The sequence below is a fragment of the Marmota marmota genome, unplaced genomic scaffold, assembly GCF_001458135.2.
Source record: "Marmota marmota marmota unplaced genomic scaffold, marMar, whole genome shotgun sequence".
Taxonomy (NCBI): Eukaryota; Metazoa; Chordata; class Mammalia; order Rodentia; family Sciuridae; genus Marmota; species Marmota marmota.
The window spans coordinates 4332220-4356947 of record NW_025999946.1 but is presented as its reverse complement, the minus strand read 5'-3'; the positions used below and the strand labels follow the sequence as shown (position 1 = coordinate 4356947).

At 36.9% G+C, this 24728-nt stretch overlaps 1 protein-coding gene across 3 annotated transcripts in view; it reads left to right on the top strand.

Annotated features, from left to right (window-relative positions):
* Kat6b (lysine acetyltransferase 6B) overlaps positions 1 to 24728 on the top strand; it is a 173309-nt gene that overhangs the window by 105607 nt on the left and 42974 nt on the right. Inside the window, exons 4-10 of one of the 3 annotated variants that reach the window (XM_048801829.1) lie at positions 9138 to 9253; positions 9527 to 9608; positions 12275 to 12407; positions 15104 to 16035; positions 17038 to 17159; positions 18831 to 18946; positions 22316 to 22457. In XM_048801829.1, coding sequence (XP_048657786.1) covers positions 9138 to 9253; positions 9527 to 9608; positions 12275 to 12407; positions 15104 to 16035; positions 17038 to 17159; positions 18831 to 18946; positions 22316 to 22457 — 1643 coding nt within the window. The remainder of the gene's footprint in view (positions 1 to 9137; positions 9254 to 9526; positions 9609 to 12274; positions 12408 to 15103; positions 16036 to 17037; positions 17160 to 18830; positions 18947 to 22315; positions 22458 to 24728) is intronic. The other 2 variants (XM_048801830.1, XM_048801831.1) reach the window with 2 other exon arrangements.

The window sequence follows — 24728 nt, the reverse complement described above, 5'->3', positions numbered from 1 at the left end:
GCTGGGGATTGAACCCAGGGCTTTGTGCATGTGAGGCAAGCACTTTACCAACTGAGCTATATCCACAGTCCTCATTCTTCCTTCTTATAAGCAGGTAATAGTTATGTTGCCTAGGTGAAAAACACACTCATACTAAGTGCTAGTTATTAGGGTTTGTTTTTTTTTTTTTTTTCCTTTGTTGGTTTTTTGGTTTTGATGCTAGGGATTGAACTCTGGGCCTTGTACATGCTACGCATGCATTGTGTCCCTGGACTAAACCCCGAGCCCAAGAGTTTAGAATATTAATCTTTAAGACTTTTCCCCTAGAGCTTACTGAAACTTCCTTCTCAAATGTTATTTTAAAATTCATGGCCAAAGGCCATGGGTGGGGCGTTACTCAGTGGTGAAGCACTTGCTTAAGTGTGCTCAAGGCCCTGGGTTGAATCACAGCACCAAAACATGTATATAAATTGTTGGCCAAGTATTTCTCTAGTTATAGCCATCTTAAGAAACAATAAACCTTCATGGGGGTATAGCTCAATGGAGCTATAAGTAAAATTTTAGTTTTTATACAGTTTTATTGTTAATAAAAATCCAAGCCCCAGTGTCATGATATCTGTTTGTGCAGGACAGAGTATGTCTTAGAGTGCTGGGCTCTGGGTCTGCAATGGGATCCAGTTCAACACCCAGCACCATTAAAAGCAAAAACAAACACAAAACCAACCTTCAAAACACTGTACCATACTGTCACTCTTATTTAGGAAGTCTTATAATGCAGTGGCTAAGAGGACATTGAAGAACAAACCACAGTCCAGTTCCTACACCTTGAGATAGTTACTTAACCATTCTAAGCCTCAGTTCCTCATGAAAAAATAGGGGATGATAGTAGCAACTACCTCTTGGATTTCATGTGAATAAAATGAGAGAACATGAGTAAATAATCTAGCACAGGGTGTATAAGAACTATGGTAAGTGTACTATAAATGTCAGCCATTGTTATGATTTGGCATGTTTGATATTGTTGTCCTTGATTACTGCAAGTAATTTAAAATTTTATCATCATTTATGACAGCTGCTTGATTGTTGGGTAGAGGAAATATTCCATACTGAGAAACGAATGATTCTTATTCCTCATATGAAGTTTTAACTTGATAAGTCCTTTGCGGTTCAGCAGCTTCTTGGACCTGATGTGGAGTGGAGAGCCTTCGGAATAAGACATTTCAAACCCTGCTTGAAAAATGCATTCCGACAGTCTTTTTGATGGACTTTACAGATTCATTAAAATTCTTTTACCTGGCCATGGTATCATGGATAGTGACAAAAGGGCATGGAAACATTATCTGTGTGTTCAGTTTAATAAATTTCAACCCTACAATCTCCCTATTCTGTGCTGGTGAGGTAGTGCCTCATTCATCAGTTCTGACTCTGTAGTTATCTTTTGGGTTTTCTCATGAGGCTTTTCTGAATGAATTATTCTTTTTTGTAACTGCCTGATCAGTTCTGTGGCATTCACTTGTCTGGGGGTTTACCTGTTGTGATTTTTAAGGTGGTATTTAAAAAATACATTTCATTGTCTTATTTTCTTGGTGTGTTTTTCTGAGTACCTAGACAGACTGCAGATGTACTTAAATGTAGGAAGAAAAGTTCCCTTCATATATTTCCTTACCTCTGGTGATATGCTTACTTGCAGGTAAGGCATCTGAGATCATTATCTTCTCCATTATAACTTCAGGGCCTCCTTTACACGGTATCAAGGTGTAATTCTAAACACTAGACCCCTGACTTTCTGATGTAATCAATCTCTTTTTGTCTTTCTGGGCTGAAGACTTGCCAAGGGGAGGTCTGATCTCTTTTACACTTTGAGGTCACTTAAAATTCCTTTCCTCTGAGGCTTCTTACTTTTTCAGGATCAGCTAGGGGTCTGTCAGTAGTGCAACATTATTTTCTGAAAAATTCCTCCTGTTTTCCTTTCAACAAATGGAGATGAGTGGTTGAGGATACTGTCTAGAAGGTTTCTGTATCCAGAGTCATCTTGTTAGACTCTTCCTCTGCCTTCAGGTAGAGAAAGCCAGTGGCTATGGAGTCAAGGTATGGGTCATGGCAGAAATCCAAGCCCCAGTGTCATGATATCTGTTTGTGCAAGACAGAGTATGCCTCAGAGTGCTGGGCTCTGGGTCTGCAATGGGATCCAGCTCTCACATGGAGATTCACTTCATCTTCCTGCATGTTCTCTGCCAGCCCGGATTTGGCTCCATTAGTGAGAAAAAACTTTTGTTCCTTACTCAGTGAAATGCTTTGTAGGCATTTACTTCATATGGTATATCAGATGCATGAACTTTGTTGTTTATTCCTCCTTAAATTGAAGGGTCAAAATAAAATATGGTTAATTTTAGAGATTTGGGGATTCTTGTAGTTTTATTGTTTTGTTGTGAACAAAGAGAAAAGAATATGATATACCATTTGCCTCAGCAGTGCCCTCTGATAACAATGGAAGCTTCTTCATCACAGTCCAGTCCAGCATCTCAAGTGGGATTTACAGATTGGTTGGCCTCCCTGAGTTGGCCTTGTGAAGATGGCTGCTTTCTCACACTCAGAACAATCCATTGGTTCTAGGATTAAATTGAGACTGTTGGTAATGATCAAAGGGATCCCTAACATAAGATGTTTATGTGAAAAAATAGTCACAGCAGTATAAAACCAGAAAATATGGATGCGATCCAAATGGAAGATCATTCTGAAATGTGTTTTCCATATGTGCCCAGCCCTTTTTAGTCATCTCTGTCTGAAGTACCATTTGTATGATGTCACATTTAGACTCTGCTTAGATTTCAGAGATGTAAGTAATAAATGTTTCCTTCTGCTTACATCATTAAAAAAAAAAAAGCCAATTGGACATTTCTTTATTTTTAAGGTGACTCCGTGCTATAAGTGGTCAGAATTTAACTATTGTTTTTCCTGATGGAAGTTCTTTTTTAAAAAAAATTATTTAAGTTTATGTGTAGTGAAAATGTGAGGGTGATTACACATAGTTCAGGGAGCTACAAATGTGGTGTCCCCAGCCAGACATTTGTCCATTTGTCTTCTGCTGTTTGTTGGCCGTGTAACTGCAGTTTTCCTGATCTGTACAATGGGAAGTGTCCTGTCTGCACCCTGCATCCACAGGGCTGTTGTGAGGATCCAATGAAATAATGATATGAAGATTTTATTATATATTATATTACATTATATCAGTTAGTGTAAAACATTAGACAAATGTGAAGGATTATTCTAGCCACTAATAAGAATGTGGGAACCATCAGATAGTTTTCAGGTCTGTGGAAATGTTGAGACTAGGAAGTGATTTTACTTGACTTTCATGGATCAGCCTACTTTGAAATTAACACTGTTATATTCTCTTTGCCTCATTAAGACCAAATTATCTTTAATTAGGTTCACATAAGTATTAGATATTATACCAAATGAAATTTTGTGTCTGCTGCTCAGATTGCTGGGTGGTTAAATCTTACTTACAGATGAGTTGTGTGCATGTGTGTTTTCAAATTAGCAAATCTAAGATAAGTGTACAGTTCAAAATTACAGCATCATACTAAGTGGAAGCTCATTGAAGCGGGAGGCAGAGAAAAGGCTGCTGCGATGCAGCTGGGAAAGGGAGAAAAATTCCTTTTGTGTAGTAAGGGAGGACCAGCCAAGGGTAGGATGAGTCCATCTCTGGAGAGCTGGAGTCTTTCCTGGGATTGTCTTTTGTGTGTGTGTTAATCCTGGGAAAGGAAAACAGCAACAAACTTCCATGCATTCTGCTCCTAGAAGGAGCTGGTAGGTACATCTCAGAGTACACGGATATGTTAAAAGGGGGGGGGGGTCTGGGGATGTGGCTCAAGTGGTAACCCGCTTGCCTGGCATGCGTGGGGCTCTGGGTTCGATCCTCAGCACCACATAAAAATAAAATAAAGATGTTGTGTCCACCGAAACTGAAAAATTAAATATTAAAAAATTTCTCTCTCTCTTTAAAAAAAAAAAAAAAAAAAAAAAGGACACTGATTTCTTAAGGTCATTGTGTGAAAGTTCCCAGGGATTGGTTGGTTAATCATCCATTTCACAGGGAGTAGATACAGACTGAATCATTAGGTTGGAAAAGAGTCACTTTACTAGAGAGAATTCCAAAGAGGAATAAGTATGGAGGCAGGGAAGAAAGTGAGCCCCATTCCCATCCTATCCTGAAAAGCTCAAAGCAGGATTGACTGTCACCTAAAGGGAGAAACAGAGAGTAGTAATCTGCTTCTAGCCTGTTATTTCATTAAAATAACGCTTGTCGGAGTTAACAGTGACCTCTAAGCAGGAAAATCTAATTAATGGGCACTTTTCCGGTCTTTATCAAAATCTGATTGATGTTTTTCAGTCCTCACCAGATACTCCCCTTAGCCACAGTTGACCTTGTTGAGAATCTTTTCTTTTCTTGAAATGCTTTCATAGGGGACTGGGGGTGTAGCTCAGTGTTAGAGCGCTAGGTAGTTAAATCTTACAGATGAGTTCTGTGCATGTGTGTTTTAAATTAGCAAATCTAAGATAAGTGTATAGTTCAAAATTGCAACATCATACTAAGTGGAAGCTCACTGAAGGCCCTGGGTTGGAACCCTAGCACCACCAAAAAGAAAAAAAGAGGAAAAAAAAGGTGGGGTGGGGAGAAAGGAAGAAAAAAAGAATTAAATGTTCTCTTTGGCTTTTGTGTTACCACATTTTCTGTTTTCTCTACCGCTTCCTTCCATGCCTTTTGTTAGCTCCTTGTCTTCTCTTTGTCCCCTACATGTTTCTTCAGAATTCTGCCTGTAGCTGTTTCTTAGTTTACCTTATAGCCTATCCTGAGCTCCGAACCCTTAATTTCATGCCTTCAGAATGTATCCACTTGTCCATTCATAGCTGCCTCAAGGTTAATATCTAAAACAGCTCATCACCTTGAGTTGCTCCTTCCTCCCCCAAACAACTACAACAGTAACAGAAATCTCAGCCTAGAAACAATGTCTTGCTTCTCCAGGATTTATTTGAGCAAATGGGACACCATTAGCCACTCATTCAGTGACACAAAACTGGAAGTTTCTAGTCACCCTCTTTCCTATTCTCTCATACCAAGGAATCATCAAAAGTCCTTTGATTCTGCATCCTAATGTGTATCCTTTATCTTAAATATACCCATGCATCCATCTCCACTAGCCCCACTCAAGATCGCTATTACTATAACCTAAATCTAATATTAATTTTCTTTCTTCTCATTCATTTTTCATACTGCAAGCCAAGTTACCTTTTTAAATTATACATCTGATCACAGAATTTTTCCATGGCTACCAATTACTCTTAGGAAAAAAATCCATGTTTTTCATATAGCCCCCTAAAACTCTTCTCGATTGGATTCCTGTTAACTGTATCCTACACCACTATCCTCTTCATATTCTGCATATTCATTATATTGATAACTTTTCTCTCCTCCTTTGTACCATGTTCCTTGCTCCTCCTGTGTATGCCATCTTACCCCAGCCCTGTCCCTCCTCTGCAGAATCCCACCTACTCGCACTTATCCTTTGATTAGGGAGGACTTCCTCTACCCTCCTGCTAGCTTCTCCTATATCCGTAAACCTCGCCATAGCCAGGCATTGGCCCTAATTTTTGTTCAGTGTCTGTCTTTGCTGCTAGACCATATGATCCAAAGGAGTGGGAATCGTGTATCCTTTACCTCCCTGTGTCTCCAGTTCTCATTAAATATTAAGTTGAAGGAAGGATAGTTGGACACATAGATGGTCAGATAGTCTGTTCAAGGGGCTCAGTGTCTTTGTCTTTATTAGTTTTCCATTGCTGCTGTTAGCAAATACCATGTGTATATTGGTTTAAAACAACATGTTTATCATCTTACATGTGTAGGGCAAAAATCCAAGAAGGGACTCACCAGATTACCATCAAAGCATCGGCAGGACAGTGCTCCTCTCTAAAGAGTCTACGGGAAGGGCTGGGATGTGGCTTAGTGGTAGAGCGCTTGCCTCACATGTATGAGGCACTGGGTTCGATTATCAGCACCACGTAAAAATAAATAAAATAAAAGTACTGTGTCCATCAAAACTAAAACAAACAAACAAACAAATAAACAAACAAATAAATAAATGGTCGGTCTATGGGAAGACCCAGGTCCTTGCTCATTTGGGCTGTTGACAGGGTTAAGCTCCTTCTGTTTGTAGATAGAGATCCCCATCTGTCAGATGAAGGCCCTTCCCAGCTTTTAGAGGCTACCCCACCCCACCCCCACCCCTGTTCTTGGCTTGTGGACCCTTTCCTTTGTCTGCAAAGCCTGCCATGACAGGTGGAGTCCCTCTCATGCTTTGAACCTCTCCTCCTCCTTTTTTATCTTGTCTGTCTAACCCAGCCAGTAAAGGTTCTCTGCTTGTGTTTTTGTGATTGGTTAGACCTTAGATATTCTGGGATAATTTCCCCATCTCACATTCTGTACCCTTAGTCACATCTGTAGTCACACCCTTTTGCCATGAAAGGTAATGTATTTACATGTTATGGGCATAGGTATCTTTCACACCTCTTATTCTATCTACTACAGAGCATGTGTTTTTTTTCTTCCACAGTACTTTCTCCAAAAATCATTCCTACTGGTTTATGGTTCTATTGGTACTTGTTTAATTTTAAACAGTAGTTCTTTGGTTTTGTTAGATAAAACTATTGTTAAGCTTTGAACACTTAATGTGTTTGTATAAGAATGAATGAATGAATGAATGAATGAATACTTATTGTGATTGTCAATTTGATAAATTGCAAACCACAGTAGTAAAACTAACTTCAGAAAGACAAACTACCATGAATTGTGTCATTAGAGAGAATAAGAATTTTTGAGAAAATTGTCAAGTTTATGGAATGGCTAAATAGGAAGTAAGGAATTACATTATCAACAGTATCATTTCCCTTTATCCTACTACTATAGATTATATAATATATCAAACTCACTTATAGTCTTTTGTGTTATTTTGAAGTTGACTGTGAGAAAATCAAATGGAAGTGTTTCTTCATCCCTCAGCATCTTTTACAAAATCATAGAAATTTAGAGCTGGAAGGGATCTATGGCTAATTCTCTTAAGCTAAATAAGACTGTAGCCTAAAGGAAAGATAAGCTGAAGATTTTAGAATTTGATATGGTAGCTTAACTAGTAGTAGCTTGAGACATAATATCACTTGAAGTGAGAGAAAGCATTAAGAAGGAGAATATTTCTTTCTCTTGATTGAAAATGAAATCCAGGAATTTTCAAAATGTGTAATTATTAAAAAGACTGTTTCATAGGATATCTGTGGTAATAAATAGTAAGCTATAATATGATGTGAATTACCTTAGTTACTGAATATTAAGCTACAAAGTACAAAAGCAGACTTTAATGTAGAGAAAAATTCAGTGCATGAAATTGAGGTCATATGTGCAAGTGATGTATGACTTACAGGAAGTAATAAAAAACGGGGGAAAAGAATAAATGTTATATGTTTAAGCTGATGGGACCCATATTAAGGGTGGAATTTAAATTGCTGTTTTTTTAAAAGTGGAATTTTCAGTCCCCTTTCTATGTAAGGGGGAGGAGAGATTCTGATCAAAGTAGACCTCTTCCCCTCCCGCTCTTAAACTTGAGAAGCAAGCTGTCTTTGTTTGCCATTCTTAAGCAAAGAGAGATGATTGATAACATTTTTATATATTTAAACCTTTAAACCTTTTTCTTCCATTCATTTGAATTAGAGAAGCCCTTGTAAAAGAATATCAGAGGTTAAATACATCTGCCTAGGTGTCTCTCCTGCCTGAGGTCCTAATCCTCTGACAGCATTTTATTTTCTCAACATCTTAAATACAGATGTTTGAACTTTTTTTTTTTTTAATTTGGGAATTGTGTGCTTTTATTAACAGTATTGATGATTGATTTGGAATGTTTTTACTTCACAAAGCCAAATCTCCTGGTGGGTAGAATTTTATGAAGCACCTGTTAAGTTTTAAGGAGGAGGACCGTTTTGGAAGCAACCCAAACTACATATTTAAACATTGAGGCTGCCAAAGTCAGGAAATTATAAAACAGTTTTGAAATTACAGAATCTGCTTTTTTTTTTTTTAATATTACCCCCTCAGATTTCTTTTTCAACTTGGTTGTGAGTTCTTTCACATGGGATTTACTAATGTTCTTACCATTTAAAGACCAGATTCAAAAACTTAACATTAACCTTGGAGATCTCCTTTGGGTTATGTGATAAAAGACCCTCTGATTTTAACCTAGGCTCACACTCCCTGTACCACAGGGAGTTGTCTCTCATGGGAGCTAGGCTAGTTCCTTTGCTTGTTGGATTCTCTGGTTGCCCTTTGTGGAGCCAGCAGTAAGACTTGGCGTGTGTGGTGCTGCTAAGAAAAAAGGTCTCAGAATGGGGTGGAAAAGCTCAGTGCTCAGAAAAATGGTAGATATCTCCTGAGGATATCCTTCTTGGCTTGTTTCTTTTGACCTAAATCTGTCATTTTTTTTGACTCTCAAATTCACCCTGTCTGCTCCTCCTTTCAGAATTCAAACTCCGTGATCCAGGGGCAACATGGCTTTGGCATATTCTTGGTCTGGCCCAGCAATGGATGTTCTTTGTACACTTTTGTATGGCATTTCAAAATTTTAATTATATTTCATTGAGCATTCCCAGCTTTTTTTTTTTTTTTAAGTTTAAATCTGTTATTTTAAGTTGTATGATCCCATCACAAAGAGAGAGCAGTTGTTTGAACTTAATTACCCTCTCACAGTACAACAATCCAGGAGCTATGGGTAGGTGGTACTTGATGAAGGTGGTGTTCAAGAGATTTCACAGAAAAACAGAACACTGGCTGAGTTCTTCTTGTCCTCAAGTTCTCAGAAGCTTTGTGGTTGGAATTGGTAAAATTTCCAAATTTCTCTTAGGGGAAGCAATTGTATGGTCATTCTGTTACATTCTGTTATGTATTGTGAAAGAAGGCAAAGAAAATCTATAATTTAAATTCTCTGATCTTTTTAAATTTTAAATTCCTAAGGTTCATTAGTTGGCCAGCAACTGTCTATTAAATACAAGGAATGGGAGTTTAAAAAATTCTAAGGCACCATTCCCATAAAGCAATTTGCTTTTTATTCTTATAGGACACCCATCCTGTTTGAAATTTTGTCCTGAATTAACAACAAATGTAAAGGCCTTAAGGTGGCAATGCATCGAATGCAAGACATGCAGTGCATGTAGAATCCAAGGCAAAAATGCAGTAAGTATGATTCTCAGTAGTCCATCTCCAGGTAAATTAATTTTTAGTGTTAAGGTTTTTCTCTCTCTCTTTTTCTCTCCTCTCTTCTCTCTCTCTTAAAAATAGAATGTTGCTATCTTTTTAAAATTTTTAAAAATATTTGTGAGTCAAACCACAAGTGGGAAGTTGGTACTCCTTCATTATATTTTATTATTATTAATCTGGCAACATAAGAATTTTTGGCATTTTACAGTTGGTTTCAGTCTCAATTAGCTCTAATATGTTATATTACAGGATAATATGCTTTTTTGTGACTCCTGTGATAGAGGATTCCATATGGAGTGCTGTGACCCACCACTTTCCAGAATGCCAAAAGGTGAACTTTTAAACAATGTTAAAAATGTATTTTATTATATACTTGTCCTGATGTCTGGCACTTTAGAAGTATACAGGTTCCTTAAGCATTTTTCTATCCCCCCCCAATCCTCCAGATGCTTATAGATTGTGAATAGAAACATATAAAAGCATTTTATTTGGGGGTAATTTATATTAAAAAAAAAAAAAGATTTCCTGTTCAGACCTAGGAATGAATAAAAGGCCACCTCTTTCCCCAAACCACTTCTCCATTAGAATGAATTTGGATTGTGTAGGTCAAAAGTTCAGGACACGCTCTATATTATTCAGTATAATATTTACAGGTAAGAAATTTTGTGTTTTCAAAATTCCTGATGATAGTGATGACTTCAGTGTCTCACAACAGGAAGCCATCATCATTTTCATGTCCAGTTGTTGATATTTTTAATGTGAGCATTTGAATGATCTTGTGTCTGACAAAATGTGGGTTTTCTTCTTTGTTTATTGTGTAAGTCAATCTAGCTGAGCTTCCCCCCACTCTGTGTTGCAGTATATTAAACATTTAAAAATGCCTTTGCCTTTTTATTACAAAATGTATACATTAACATCACAGATGATATAGAAAACACAGAAAAGAAGTAGAAAGAAAAATCAACTGTAAATTCCTTCTCTGATTCCATATACCCTTTAAAAAGAAATAGAGCATTCTATGTGTGTTTTGGTACCTTATTTTTCCCTCTCTCAGTAATAGATTATAAGCATTCCCACATCATTAAATGTTCTCCCAAACATATTTTTTGATGAATTATATGAATTGCGTAGTATAGAGCAGGGATTACAGACCTGGTGACTGTGGACCACAGATATGCTTTGTTGGCGCAATATTTTAAAATTTCTGAATTTGAGTTTTATAGGTGGGATATGCATTGCATTATTTTGCCACAATCTCATTACTCCCTATTGTCTTATGTTCTTGATTTCTTCATTTTGTATACAACTGAGAGACTTCCTTGAAAGTATTTGATTTTGGGTCCTCTTGTATAAATGAGGCATAATTTATTATTTAGACAATCCTCTATGATAGATATTTTAAATGTTGCCAGTTTTTTCCTAAACTAAATTCCTAGGGTAGTAATTGTATACAAAGGCTATATACATAAAAGGCTATATCATTTTTCACACTAATCACCATTATATGAGAATCCCTGCTTCCCTGTATTATGACCAACACTCACCACTACAGCATTGAGTCTAAAAACACTTAAAAAAAAATTTAACATTTCAATTTTTTAACCTATTTGATAATAACATAATGATGTATGATTTTTTTTTTTTTTTGGTACTTGAAGGGCTTTTTTTTTGTTTGATTATTGGTTGGTTGTATATCTTCATTTGTAAAGTACTTATTTTTATCCTTTAATATTTTTCACATCTTTTTTTTTTTTTGGGGGGGGGGGGGGGTACTAGGGATTGAATTCAGGGGCACTCAACCACTGAGCCACATCCTCAGCCCTATTTTGTATTTTATTTAGAGACAAAGTCTCACTGAGTAGCTTAGTGCCTCGATATTGCTGAGGCTGGCTTTGAACCCACGATCCTCCTGCCTCAGCCTCCCAAGCTGTGGGATTACAGGCGTGTGCCACCTCCTCACCCCCTTTAATATTTTTCTATCGTGTCTCTTACCTTTTTTTTCAGATTTACAGAAGCTTTTTTTTTTTTTAATGTAGTCAAATTCATGAGACTTTTTATTTATGGCTTCAGTTTTAAATGTCAGTCATGTTTGGTATATATAAAATATTCACATATTTTTCCAAGTACTTATAACATTATTTTTTACATTATAATATTCATCCATCTAGAATTTATTTTTATAAGCGATTGGAAATAATTACTTTCCTTCCAGATAATTTATTGAATCATTTCATCCTTTCCCTACTATATGAAATGTGACCTTTCTGATATGCTAAACATATCTATAGGAGTCAGTTGTTCTGGTCTTTTTAGTTCCTATATTCATTGACCTATATCCCTATGCTAAATGTATAATTTTAATTATTTTTTTAATATTTTATTTTTTAGTTGTACACCATAGCTTTGTTTTATTTATTTATTTTTATATGGTGCCTGATGATCGAACCCAGCACCCCACACATGCTAGGCAAGCGCTCTACTGCTGAACCACAACCCCAGCCCATATAATTTTAATTATTATTAGCTTCATTGTACTTAAAATTTTAAGCACTTAATTTTTTTAATTTAAAAATTCTATATTATACTGGTCATCATTTTTAGATTTAGAAATATCCAGAAAGAGATGATAAAAAAATTTTTTTCTAGTCATTTTCAAAAACTGGTTGACTTGAAAATGTCTATCTTCAAATGAAAAGAAATGTAATAACTGAAATGGGTTAGTTTTCATGTGTGTTTATGTGGTGGTGAGAAGCTTAGTGACATGTTGGGAACAGCTTTAGGGAAGGGTTCTGGGATAGGGCAGCCTCTGCTCTCAGCACCTTGACTCCTGGGAAGCTGACCTTCATTGATAGCTGCCTGAGGAGAATGACCCACTTTCTGGAGTAAAGTTCTACATGCAGGCCTCCTTGGGCAGCTTATTACAGCTGCAGTTTATATTTAATATCTTCTTCTAAGATGAAACATTAAAATATTTTTCTCATATATATATTAATTCAGGGATGTGGATTTGCCAAGTCTGCAGACCAAAGAAAAAGGGAAGAAAACTACTTCATGAGAAAGCTGCACAAATAAAACGACGATATGCAAAACCCATTGGACGACCGAAAAATAAATTAAAGCAACGATTGTTGTAGGTTGAGATCTTATCAAAAGAAATCTTTTATGTTGTGCTTTAAAATGTAGGTGATCGTATCCCCTTTAAATTCACAAGACTTTTTTAGCATCATTTTTCCAAACTTAAGGGATGAGGAATATTTCTCCTTTACATCAGCTTTGGAAATTTTTTGAAATAACATTTTTTAATTACAATTGGCATTTTGGGGTCTTCTGTTGGTAGTAACCTTGATATTAAGTGACATTTTTCAAGTAATAGGATGAAAGCAGAATATAAGATTTGGAAATAGTCATTCAGCCTTCTTTATTACTGGCTGAGTACTAAAAGAGTTTAATTATATAAATATTTTCATGATAATTTTAAAACAAAAAAGATATTTGTCCATGCTAATGGTAAATCTCTTTTGTCACTCCAGTTAACATTTTGGAAAAATGCCTTGCTCTTCTGATGCTAATTTATAGTATTATAACTTTTGAATATCCATTTTCCAAAATGGGAACTTCTGAGAAATGCGCAATGACTGTTTGTCACCAAAGGGTTAGACAAGGGCATTTAGTAAGGGCACATGTGTGAGGACATACAGATAATACATTTGTAGCAGCAGATCTACTGATAGTCCTACTTCCACCATCCTGTTGCCATGTAATTTCCATTAAACCCCAGTAGAACATTTAGCAAGTGTTAGTTGGAAAAATTAAGACAGGAAGTGAAAGGAATATATTTCTAACCTGTATGAAGTATAGATTTGACTTTCAGTATTAAATATTTATAAATGAAATCAGTAAACTTGTGTATCTAGCAGTTCTGCTAATAGATTGTCACCATACCATCTCTTTAGGCTTAGTGAAAGGGTCATGGGTCATTGTCATTTAGAATGCTACTTGCTTATTTAATATTTTTCCCCTAACTTTACCTAAAGTAGTTCACTATATTACCTACACTGAAAAGAGTAGTATCTTTTTTCACTTTACCTCACAAAAGAAATATATGAAAAAAATGCAAGGTTATTCCAAGAGTTTTCTATGAAACTTAATAAAACCATTTTACTGCTAGACATTTTTAAATGGAGGGTTTTTGTTGTTGTTGACTTCTAAAGGCAAACATTAAAACATATTTGTGAATAAAATCTTTTATATTAGTATTATTTGAAGTAGAAATTATGTTTTTGCATTCATCCTGGGTAAGCATTGTTCTTGAAATGGGACTGTATCCTCAGGGCCCAATTTTAAAAACCAAATTAGGATATAAACTTTCTAAACAAAAGACACAGCTGAAAATTGCATCTGGCACCAATCCTAACTTTTTGTTTGTCCAAAATTGTCCTTTGAGCTTAGGAATTTTTAAGACAGTCTAGGGAGTTTTCCTTTTTACATGCTTTATAAGCATATTATCCTTTTTGGACAATCGATTCCAGATACAGTCCAAATACTGCATTCTGATGTGAAACATTTTAGCCTGGATGAGTTGTTTGTTGGTTACCCTTGCTATGTCTACTAGACATTTTCAGTGTTCACTGGATTTGGCTAAGCTAATGACATCAGGCAAAGTTCCTGGCAGTTGAACCACCTCAAATGAGCCTGGTAGATATTGGTTCATTCAATATTTGTGTATAAGATGGCCTATTTATAATAACTTAAAAGATATGCAATTTAATATCATATCATTTTTCAGGCTTCCATTTCTCCATTATTATTCTTCAGCCAAATTAATACTTTTGAAAGCGCATTCCTGCGTCCTAGCATTGTCATAATACACATGCAAGTGTTTCTATTCTATAAAACTCTGCTAGTTTCCCAACCCTGGCCTGAGATGAAGGCAGTCAGCTGCTGTTCACATTGGTGGCTGTGCTAGTGGAATGGCCTCCCATGGCAGTACAGGCAGAGCCCAGCATCACCTGAAATGAGATATCAGTCAGAACCAGGGGGCAAAGATTCTGATGCCAAGTGTCTGATAATGACCATGGTAAATGTGCTGCTTCTCCACCAGACTTTCCATGTCATGTCTGACCCGCTGTAGCTTTTCTTTAATCATTTCTTCAGTTTTTTGCTATTGTTGTCCTTTTTTCAGCAATATTTTATGCTGTAATTAGTTGTCTTCTCTCCTATGAGAGTATTATTGGCTATTTTATCATCCTAAGCATAAACTGCTGAGAGGAAGAGGATATCTTTTTCTGTGTTTTTTTTTTCCATAGTATAAACTTACAGACATACACAAATTCTACTTATACAAATTTCCAATTGAATTAAAATTGCTTTTAACTAGAGATGATAAGCTTATTCTTTTGCTTCTAGGTAACACATATGACTTGCTTCCTCTAATACTTTTAAAAAAAGACATTTCAGGAAATCATAATTACTTGTGACAACACAAGGGATAACTTGTTTTTATTTAATTATAATGAAAGCATTTAGTGTTCCTTAGTCTCTCCAAAATTTTCCTTCTTTATATTGCCTTTGGGTCCACCTGGATTTTTCCAGTACCTGTTAGATGGGCCCTGGGAGAATCATGATATGCAAATGTAGTTGCTGTTAGTTTTTTTAGCAAGAGAAACATCTAGGTGGTGGCACACACACAAAAACAGTTCTCAGGGTTGCAATTCAGTTTCTTAAGATTAAGCGCATTGAATATGCATTCGAGTTGCTATAAATTTGTTTTTAGATACCTTTATAATTCTATTAAATGCTGATACTATTCTCTAAATTTTTGCCTAGGTCTGTAACCAGTGATGAAGGATCCATGAATGCATTCACAGGAAGGGGGTCACCTGGTAGGGGTCAAAAGACTAAAGTCTGTACCACACCTTCATCTGGTCATGCTGCATCTGGGAAGGACTCAAGCAGCAGATTGGCTGTTACAGACCCCACTCGGCCTGGTGCCACCACCAAAATCACCACCACCTCCACCTACATTTCTGCCTCTACACTTAAAGTTAACAAGAAAACCAAAGGGCTCATTGATGGCCTTACTAAGTTTTTTACACCATCACCTGATGGTCGCAGATCACGAGGTGAAATAATAGACTTTTCAAAGCACTACCGTCCAAGGAAAAAGGTCTCTCAGAAACAGTCATGCACTTCTCATGTGTTGGCTACAGGTACCACACAAAAGCTAAAACCTCCACCTTCTTCACTTCCACCCCCAACCCCCATCTCTGGTCAGAGCCCCAGTTCACAAAAGTCCAGCACTTCCACTTCTTCTACCTCTCCCCAGAGTTCTTCCAGCCAGTCCAGTGTGCCCTCCTTTAGCAGTCTTACTAATAACAGCCAGCTGAAGGCACTCTTTGATGGACTTTCTCATATCTATACCACTCAGGGACAGTCTCGAAAAAAGGGACACCCAAGTTATGCACCACCCAAACGTATGCGTCGTAAAACTGAGTTATCTTCCACAGCAAAATCTAAAGCCCATTTCTTTGGAAAAAGAGATATTAGAAGTAGGTTTATTTCTCACTCCTCCTCCTCTAGCTGGGGGATGGCTAGAGGACGTATTTTTAAAGCAATTGCTCACTTCAAGCGAACAACTTTTCTTAAAAAGCACAGGATGCTAGGCAGATTAAAATATAAAGTGACCCCTCAGATGGGGACCCCCTCACCAGGGAAGGGGAGCTTGGCAGACGGAAGGATTAAACCTGATCAGGATGATGGTAAGCAAAAGGTCAAAGCTCCAACCAAACCTGCGCCCCGTCCCTTTCTCCCCAACCCCCCCAAGAAATAAATAAATAAATTCTTATTTGTCACATAGGTCTTAGCTATTTCTCTTGTTCTCACTTCACTTTCATACAGAAGCAGTGAAACTTTGACCTTTTTCTAATGCTGACTAAACCTCCAAAATGTTGTTTTTCCAACTAATACTCTCCCACCTTTTATTATTTATTTCCATTCGTAGTGACACTAGGACCCCCAGATGCCTTCATAGCGTGCTTATGGCTTTGTAGTCCCGCATGAGTAGCCACTGTCATGCTTCTGCCATGTTCTCTCCCATGCCGCCTCTTCAGCCACAGTGCCATTTGGTCGTGTGCTGTCAGTGCTTCCAACGGGGTATTTTAGCTCTTCATTTCCCTTTGCTCCATTGCTCTCTCATGACAAAGTTCATCCTGCTTCCGTCTCAGCAAAGCCTGATCTGTGATTCTGTGAAGTGTGCATTTGGATTTGAGTGTGTCTGTGTGTGTATCCACCTTAGGAAGGAACCTGATTTCATAATTTCATTGGACAAATTGGCCCATTACATTTGCTACCCTTTATACAACAAAAAAGCAAAGATATGTCATTTGGACAAAGTGGTAGATTTTATGATCTCAAAACTGATATGGGAATGCTGTAACTAGACATTGATATGACTTCTAATCTTGGTTGAAAAATATGATTTTGCTTTGTATTGCTCTTACTTTCCCTCATGTTTATTAAAGTTCTAAAAAGATGACAGTGATTTTTTTTTTTTTTTTAATTGGGTATAGTAGGGAAAGGATACTGCGGGATCTGTGAGCAGTGCTTAGATGTAGCAGCTTAAAATGCTATAAAAAGAAAGAAAGAAAAAAAGGAGAGATCCCTATTTGCCCACTATGCTAATTTGGTACCATTTGGTAATATGTGGCGGTTTCTTGTGATTCAAGTCAGTGAATACACTTTCTGCTGGTTTTAAACAACAGATACTGAAATAAAAATAAGCATCAAGCAAGAAAGTACAGATGTAAATCTGATTGGAAACAAGGATGTCGTTACTGAAGAGGATTTGGATGTTTTTAAGCAGGCCCAGGAACTTTCTTGGGAGGTAAGGCCAGGATACCAAATTAGAGTGATAAAAGTAACATGTGGCTGCATTATGAGATGACTGTGTTGATTTTACAGAGCACCCACATCAGTATCCTTTGTGGTCTATAACTGTTAAACCTATTTTTGTTGACTGTACATATAAAAGCAATGTTTTTTGTTTTTTGTTTTTTGAATTTTCTACACACTTAACGTAAAAAAAGTCTCAACTTGTCTCACAAAATACATAAGGCAAATTTTGGAAAAGTTTTTCTAGATGTGAATAGATTTCTAATTATTTTTGCCTGAACTTAGAAAACAACAATTTAAAATTGTTACTGAAAAGAACATTACACTTCAGTTTACCGATGCTTTTTCCGACACAGATGGCCAGCCATATGAAAAATGTCTCATATTTTTAACTCTTTGGCATCAATGAAAGCAATATTATGTTTCATGATCAGTTCAAGTCATTTTTATTTTTACTAATATTTCTACTTAAAATGTTAACTATTTAAGTTGTCAAACATTGAAAGGTAAGACTATTGCACTTCTTCAAAGCCAAATTTGTTAAGAGTTGTGAATTTTTTGTCAGCAGACTACATTCAGTTTCTATAGACATTTTAGGGTAGAATTTCCCCCCCCCCCCCACACACACACACACACTTCTCTTTTTTGTGAGGATAGTATCTTCTGTAGGCTTTTAAACTTTATTTTTAGTAGTTACCGATGGGGCTAAAATTTTCCGATAGCCTTTACCTGAGGAGCTATTGGCTATTTGCATTCCTCATTCTGCCCCTAACTGGATGTATTGGTTGTCTTTTGGCTAAAATAATACCAAATTTTCCTCACACGGGTTTTGATTTAATGATAAAACCATTTGAAGTCCTTAAATATTACCCCTCCCCTTTTTTCTTAAAACTGCCTTATGGCATTAATGTATAAACGAACCAAGAATAGGCCATTATCTGAAAGATACCGCTAAATCTAAAGCTCTTTCATTACAACATGGTAAAACTGGCTTTTTTGTTGAAGAAATATTTCTTGTTCTCTGGTAGGCACTGTACAAGAACCTGGAACTACCACAGGGAATCAAGCCAGCAACATTCTTAACCTTGTGTAGCTTACTACACGAGCATAAGGGAAATAAGAAGGGACACACTCCGCTGCACATGTCACCATTGATTATTTAATTGTAGTAGAGAAACAGGGAACTGTATAAGTGTATAAGAATAGCTGCATAATCTTGTAATGTAGTTTTAATGCATTGCAACAGATTGTTAATCCAGTTCTATAGACATTCTGTATATTTACATCATACTTATTTCCTAGTTTTGTCATATTGTAATCCTTAGAATATTACACAGTTTATCTTTGAATCTTATACAAAGGTGATTCTTATATCATGAGGGCCTATAGAGTGTTTTTTAACAACATGAATTACCATTCTGGTCTCAATAGGTTTATTTATTTTTTTAAATAGTTTTAGTTGTAGATGGACACATTACTTTTGTTTATTTAATTTTTTTATGTGTTGCTGGGGATCTTCCATGCAGGGCAAGCGCTCTACCATTGAGCCACAACCTAGCCCTTAATAGGTTTTGATAGGTTCTAATGATAAAACCAAAATATAAGTGAAGTATTTTCTTAGTATTTTTATTTTTATCATTCTTTTATTCTTTCTTTCTGTCAGAAAATAGAGTGTGAAAGTGGGGTGGAAGACTGTGGCCGGTACCCTTCCGTAATAGAATTTGGGAAATATGAAATCCAAACCTGGTACTCTTCGCCTTACCCACAGGAATATGCAAGGTAATGGAATAAGCCTAGCAGTCTGTTTATGTGAGAAAGGAAAACTCTCAGTGCTAAAGCAGGAATGAAGGGATTTCAGGAACTACTTCCTAAATGATTTCATTTGCCAATACCTTTTTGTAGTTTCTTATTGTATGTAAATACCTTAAACTCTTTAATTATACAAGCATTAAAATTTGGCCTAATTAGCCATTTTAAAGTATTTGATAGAGTTTCTTCTCTACTTCCCTTTTTTATTTTTCTATTTAGGGCTATGATTATTTATTTATTTATTTTTGCGGTGCTAGGGATTGAACCAAGGACCTTGTGCATATGAGGAAAGTACTCTGCCAACTGAGTTACATCCCCGCCCCTATTTTTTTTTTTAAACATTTTAGATGGACACAATACCTTTATTTTATTTATTTATAAGTGGTGCTGAGGATCGAACCAGTGCCTCATATGTGTGAGGCAAGTCTTTACCACTGAGTCACAACCCCATCCCTAGGGCTATGATTTTTATTTCTGATTTCTGACTTTTTTTTTTTTTTTTTTTTAAGCTGTACTGAGGATTGAACTGAGGGCCTTGCACATTCTAGGCAAACTCTCTATCAGTAAACTATCACCAGCCCTTTTTGAAAATTTTTTTATTTTGAGACAGGATCTTACTAACTTCCCAGAGTCGCCTTGAACTTGCAATTCTCTTGATTCAGCCTTCCACGTTGCTGGGATTACAGGCATGCACCACTGCACCCAGCTTGGTTTCTGTCGTTTTATTTTCAAGTATTTTATCGAAATTTAACAAAAGAATTAAAGAAGTGGGAAAGTGTGGGAGTGGGTAGCCTTAAGAGACCCTTCCCCACATCTTTTCTTTGAGAGCTATTTGTGAGTTAATTATTAAAAATGAAGAGAAAATGATGATATGAAAGTTTTCATTTGTATTTAGCTAAGATTAAGACATGAAATTGTCTTGGGTTGATGTACCTCAAGTGGGTATGATATGTATAGAATTCTTAAGATGTGCATCAGGGTATACTGTATTAGTACATTCTCAAATGTTTTACTTGTAAGTCTTGGATAGCCTGCTTTTCTTCTAGAATAGAATGTTACTATTTTCTTTATGAATCATGAAGTCTGGCCAATCCTGAAGATGGGAAGGGAGTTCTAGTGGCAAACTGAAGTGTCACAAGTTTTGTTTGTCTTCCCATCTTTACCACTTGTCTGTGTGTTTTGTATTTTTTTTTTCTTCCTTTAGTACGGGGGGACAAACACAGAGACTCATGCATACTATCAAGTTCTCTATCACTAAGCTATATTCCCCAATTCTTGAACTTTTTTAAAAAAAAATTATTTGTTTATTTTTATGTGGTGCTGAGGATCAAACCCAGGGCCTCGCCCATGCTAGGTAAGCGCTCTACTGCTGAGTCACAACCCCAGCCCCTCTTGAACATTTTTTATGTACCCGTTTTAATTTGTGTGGGTCCATAAGCTATCTGACAGCTTTCAATAAAATATGAAAATTCATGCAAGATTTGACATTATCTGTATCTGTATATCTCTTCTCAAAACATTTCTCCCCATTCATAAATTCCAAAGACCTTGCATGTTCTTCTGAACATTTTCTTGTAAATCCTAGCAATAGTCTATAAGCATGGAAAAGGTACAAATAAAAAGTGTTCTTAATTTTTAAGGTGGAAAAAACAGTAGGGCCAAGAAAACTGTTACTCAAAGAGATAGTGTAATTGGTTGAAAACAGATCATGTCTTTTGATTTTCAGTCCTATATTTACTGCTTTAGACCTCAAATGTGATTTTTTTTAAAGAGAGAGTGAAAGAGAGAGAGTGAGAATTTTTTAATATTTATTTTTTAGTTTTCGGCAGATACAACATCTTTGTTTGTATGTGGTGCTGAGGATCGAACCCGGGCCGCACGCATGCCAGGCGAGCGCGCTACTGCTTGAGCCACATCCCCAGCCCCTCAAATGTGATTTTAACTTTAATTACCTCATCCAGAAGTGGAAATGAAAACAACTAATTTGTAGGAGTTCTCTGTCTCATAAGGACACAAATCATTTTTAAAAATTGTAAATTCACTTCTAAGTAAAAGGTTATTACTTAGAGCACTAACAATAGATACTTGGAAATATGACATTGTATTCTTCTTCTTCTTCTTTTTTTGTACCAGGGATTGAACTCAGGGGCACTCAACCACTGAGCCACATCCTCAGCTCTATTTTATATTTTATTTAGAGACAAGGTCTTCAGTTGCTTAGTGCCTCACTTTTGCTGAGGCTGTCTTTGAACTCATGATTGTCCTGCCTCAGCCTTCTGAGCCTCTGGGATTACAGGCATGTGCTACCACACCAAATTTTGTAAAATATGCATGGCCACCTTACGGGATGGCATCTTCGGTATTGATTTGCAGTCTGGGAGAGACTGAGAATTTAACTAGCAAAAGGGGTGCTTTACCACTGAACTACACCCCAGTCCCTTTTAAAATTTTTTCTTAAATTTTGAGACACCATCCCACTAAGTTGTTTGCGGGGCATCACTAAATGGCCCTTGCTGGCTTTTTTTTTTTTTTCCAGTTGATGGACATAATGCCTTTAATTAATTAATTGATTAATTAATTTGCTTATTTACTTATTTATTTGGGGGTAGCAGGGATTGAACTCAGGGGCACTCGACCACTGAGCCAGATCACCAGCCCAGTTTTGTATTTTATTAGAGAAAGGGTCTCACTGAGTTGCTTAGCACCTCACCATTGCTGAGCTTGGCTTTGAACTCATGATCCTCCTGTCTCGGGCTCCTGAGCTGCTGGGATTACAGGCGTGCTTCACTGTGCCCAGCTATTTATTTTTATATGGTACTGAGGATTGAACCCAGTGCCTAACATGTGCTAGCCAAGTGCTCTGTCACTGAACTACAACCCAGCCCTCCCCCAAGCTTGGCTTTGAACTAGCAATCCTCCTGCCTCAGCCTTCCAAGTTTTTATGATTACTAGGCATGCACTACCACACCGAGCTCAGTGTTGATTTTAGAGTGGTGGTCCGAGGTTTGAAACTTTTCTTTCAGTGGAATGTTGAATCCAGGGGCACTTAATTACTGACTCATATCCCCAGCCTTCCCTGGCATGTTTTTAAAGGAAACAAATGATTTATTCACAAAGTAAAGACAGCATGTATTATGAATTATATTGAAAGGTTGAATGTGTTGTGTATTATATTGTATGGTTGTTTTTACATTCTCTTTATGATTGCCTTTCTTTTTTCTTGACTATTTCAAATAATTCTATGACCTTTTTAGGACAGAGAAAACCAAACAATATTTACTCTCCTTTCTTGAACTATATAATCAATCTGATAGATTCTTTCATTTTTAAAATTTACAGATTACCAAAGCTTTACCTGTGTGAATTCTGTCTTAAATATATGAAAAGTAAAAATATTTTGCTAAGACACTCCAAGAAATGTGGATGGTTTCATCCTCCAGCAAATGAAATTTACCGAAGGAAAGACCTTTCAGTATTTGAGGTAAGCATGTGTAAACATAAAGCACAGCCCTTTGAACCCTAGTATTACTAATTGTTGATTATGTATTTGTGATCAGTGTCTGGAAGGGACAAAGTATATTTAATTTTGACACTGAAATCAGACTGCTCTTTTAAGTGTCCCCATATTTTAGAATGTTTAAGTAACCATATTAAGCAGCCTTTTAGATGGTTGAAGAATCCATACATACCACATTAACTTTTTTTTTTTTTTAAAGAGAGAGAGAGAGAGAATTTTTTTTAATGTTTATTTTAGTTTTCGGCGGACACAACATCTTTGTATGTGATGCTGAGGATCGAACCCGGACCTCACACATGCCAGGCGAGTGCGCTACCGCTTGAGCCACATCCCCAGCCCCCACATTAACTTTTTTTGTCTTCCCTGAACCACGTCTACACCAGATATATTCGAAGTGAAGTTATGATTTTCTTAGCTCTTTGAAAATTCCATTTTCTTTGTTGGAGAAATTAGCTTTGTTCAGCAGCTCCAGCCAATGTCTGGCAGGTGCTCACTCTTCCAGGGAATTGAGCAGCTGTATATATCTCCTCAATACACACCCACCTGTGTTTCCATCCAGTTCTTGGCAGGATGGATAATCCTTTTGCTGAGACCCTAGCAGATGTTGGGACTCACCCCTATCTGGGTGGATGGCCACCCCTGGAGAACTCTACTGTTCACAGGAACCCTTTGTGGCCATATGTCTGTCATGGTGGGTTTTTTAGAAGACATTTGTGTTTTTTCAAAATTGATTTAGTGGGCTGGGGTCGTGGCTCAATGGTAGAGCGCTTCCCTAGCACGCATGAGGCACTGGGTTCAATCCCTGGCACCATATAAAATGAAATGAAATAAAATAAAAGTATTGTGTCCATCTACAACTAAAAAAAAAAAAAATTAAAAACTGAATTAGTAGCAGGTCTTTGCCTCTATATAGTTTCATTGTTTAATTGTATTTTTATTTTCAGTTTCAAGGCTCCAGTTTTGCTGAGTTATTTGTTCCCTGAAGGCCTTATGCCTGTCTTTTATATTTTTGTCTATGTCTATGTTATTGTCTGTTATTGGCTTCTGCTTTCTCTTTTCTCTCTACTCCAGTTGCATACTTTTTAAAAATTTTCTTCTCTATTAACCATCTTGTTGTGCTGTTTTCCTTCCTGAGTACTCAGAACAAGCTTTCCTTATACAGCAGACAGCTTTACTTTGAGTATAACATGTAGAAATACAGTTTTTACTTTGGAATTGTTCAGGCTGAAGTGTACTGTTTTGCCCCACAGTTCTTTTTTCTCTGCCCTATAGTACTGCTATCATGGTTAGTAAGAGAAGATCATGGATTTCTCACATGCAGGCTCTTTCTCTCAGATAAAGTTTGGGCCCAGTAGTTTTTACCAAGAATGATCAGAGAACACAGGATCCTCCATCTGTGGCTGGTGATTTTTTTTTTTTTTTTTTTTTTTTCCTAAACCTTTTCTTGTAGTTCTATCAGGCTGTTTTGGCAAAATTGAAGAATGAAGGTTATCGTTGCTGAGTAGTTTTGATGATACGTTAGTTCTTATTAAAGGGTAGGCACTATTAACATTTCAAGCTGGATAGGTTTGTTTTTTGTTTTTGTTTTTGTTTTTTTGGTGCTGGGCGTTAAACCTAGGACCTTGTGCATGCAACGTGCAAGCAAGCAGTCTACCAACTGAGATACATCCCCAGCCCTGGATAGTTCATTTTTTTAGGGGTGTGCTATATATTATGTGGGACTTGTGGCAACATTGCTGTCCTCTACCCACTAGGTGCCAGTGGTACCACTCCTCCCACTCTTGTGACAACCAAAAATGTTTCCAGACATAGCCAAATGTCCCATGGGAGTATAGCATTTCCCCCGGTGAGAACCAGTGGCTAAAGAGAAGCTAAGTACATATTGTGTGACCTTGTTGTTGTTAATGTTAGGATGCTACCCAGCCACCCCAACCATGGAGCTGTTTTCAATTCTGGGCTTAACTAGTGTGAACTTGGCTATTGGCTCCATCCTGGATGCTTTGGGTCCTTTCTTCTAACCAAAATAAAATGAAAATCACTGGTTTGTTGTTTCCCAAAGGACAAAAAACACATTGTTGGCCTTAAGTAATTATTAAATAAACCAGCATGAGTCAGCCTGTGGGGTTTAAGTTCTCAAAAATCCAGGGAGTCTTCTCAATGGCAAGATAATTGGTCTTGTTAGGCAGGTGAGAATGATGTGCTCTTCCAGGGCACACACTTTGAACCATATAGAAG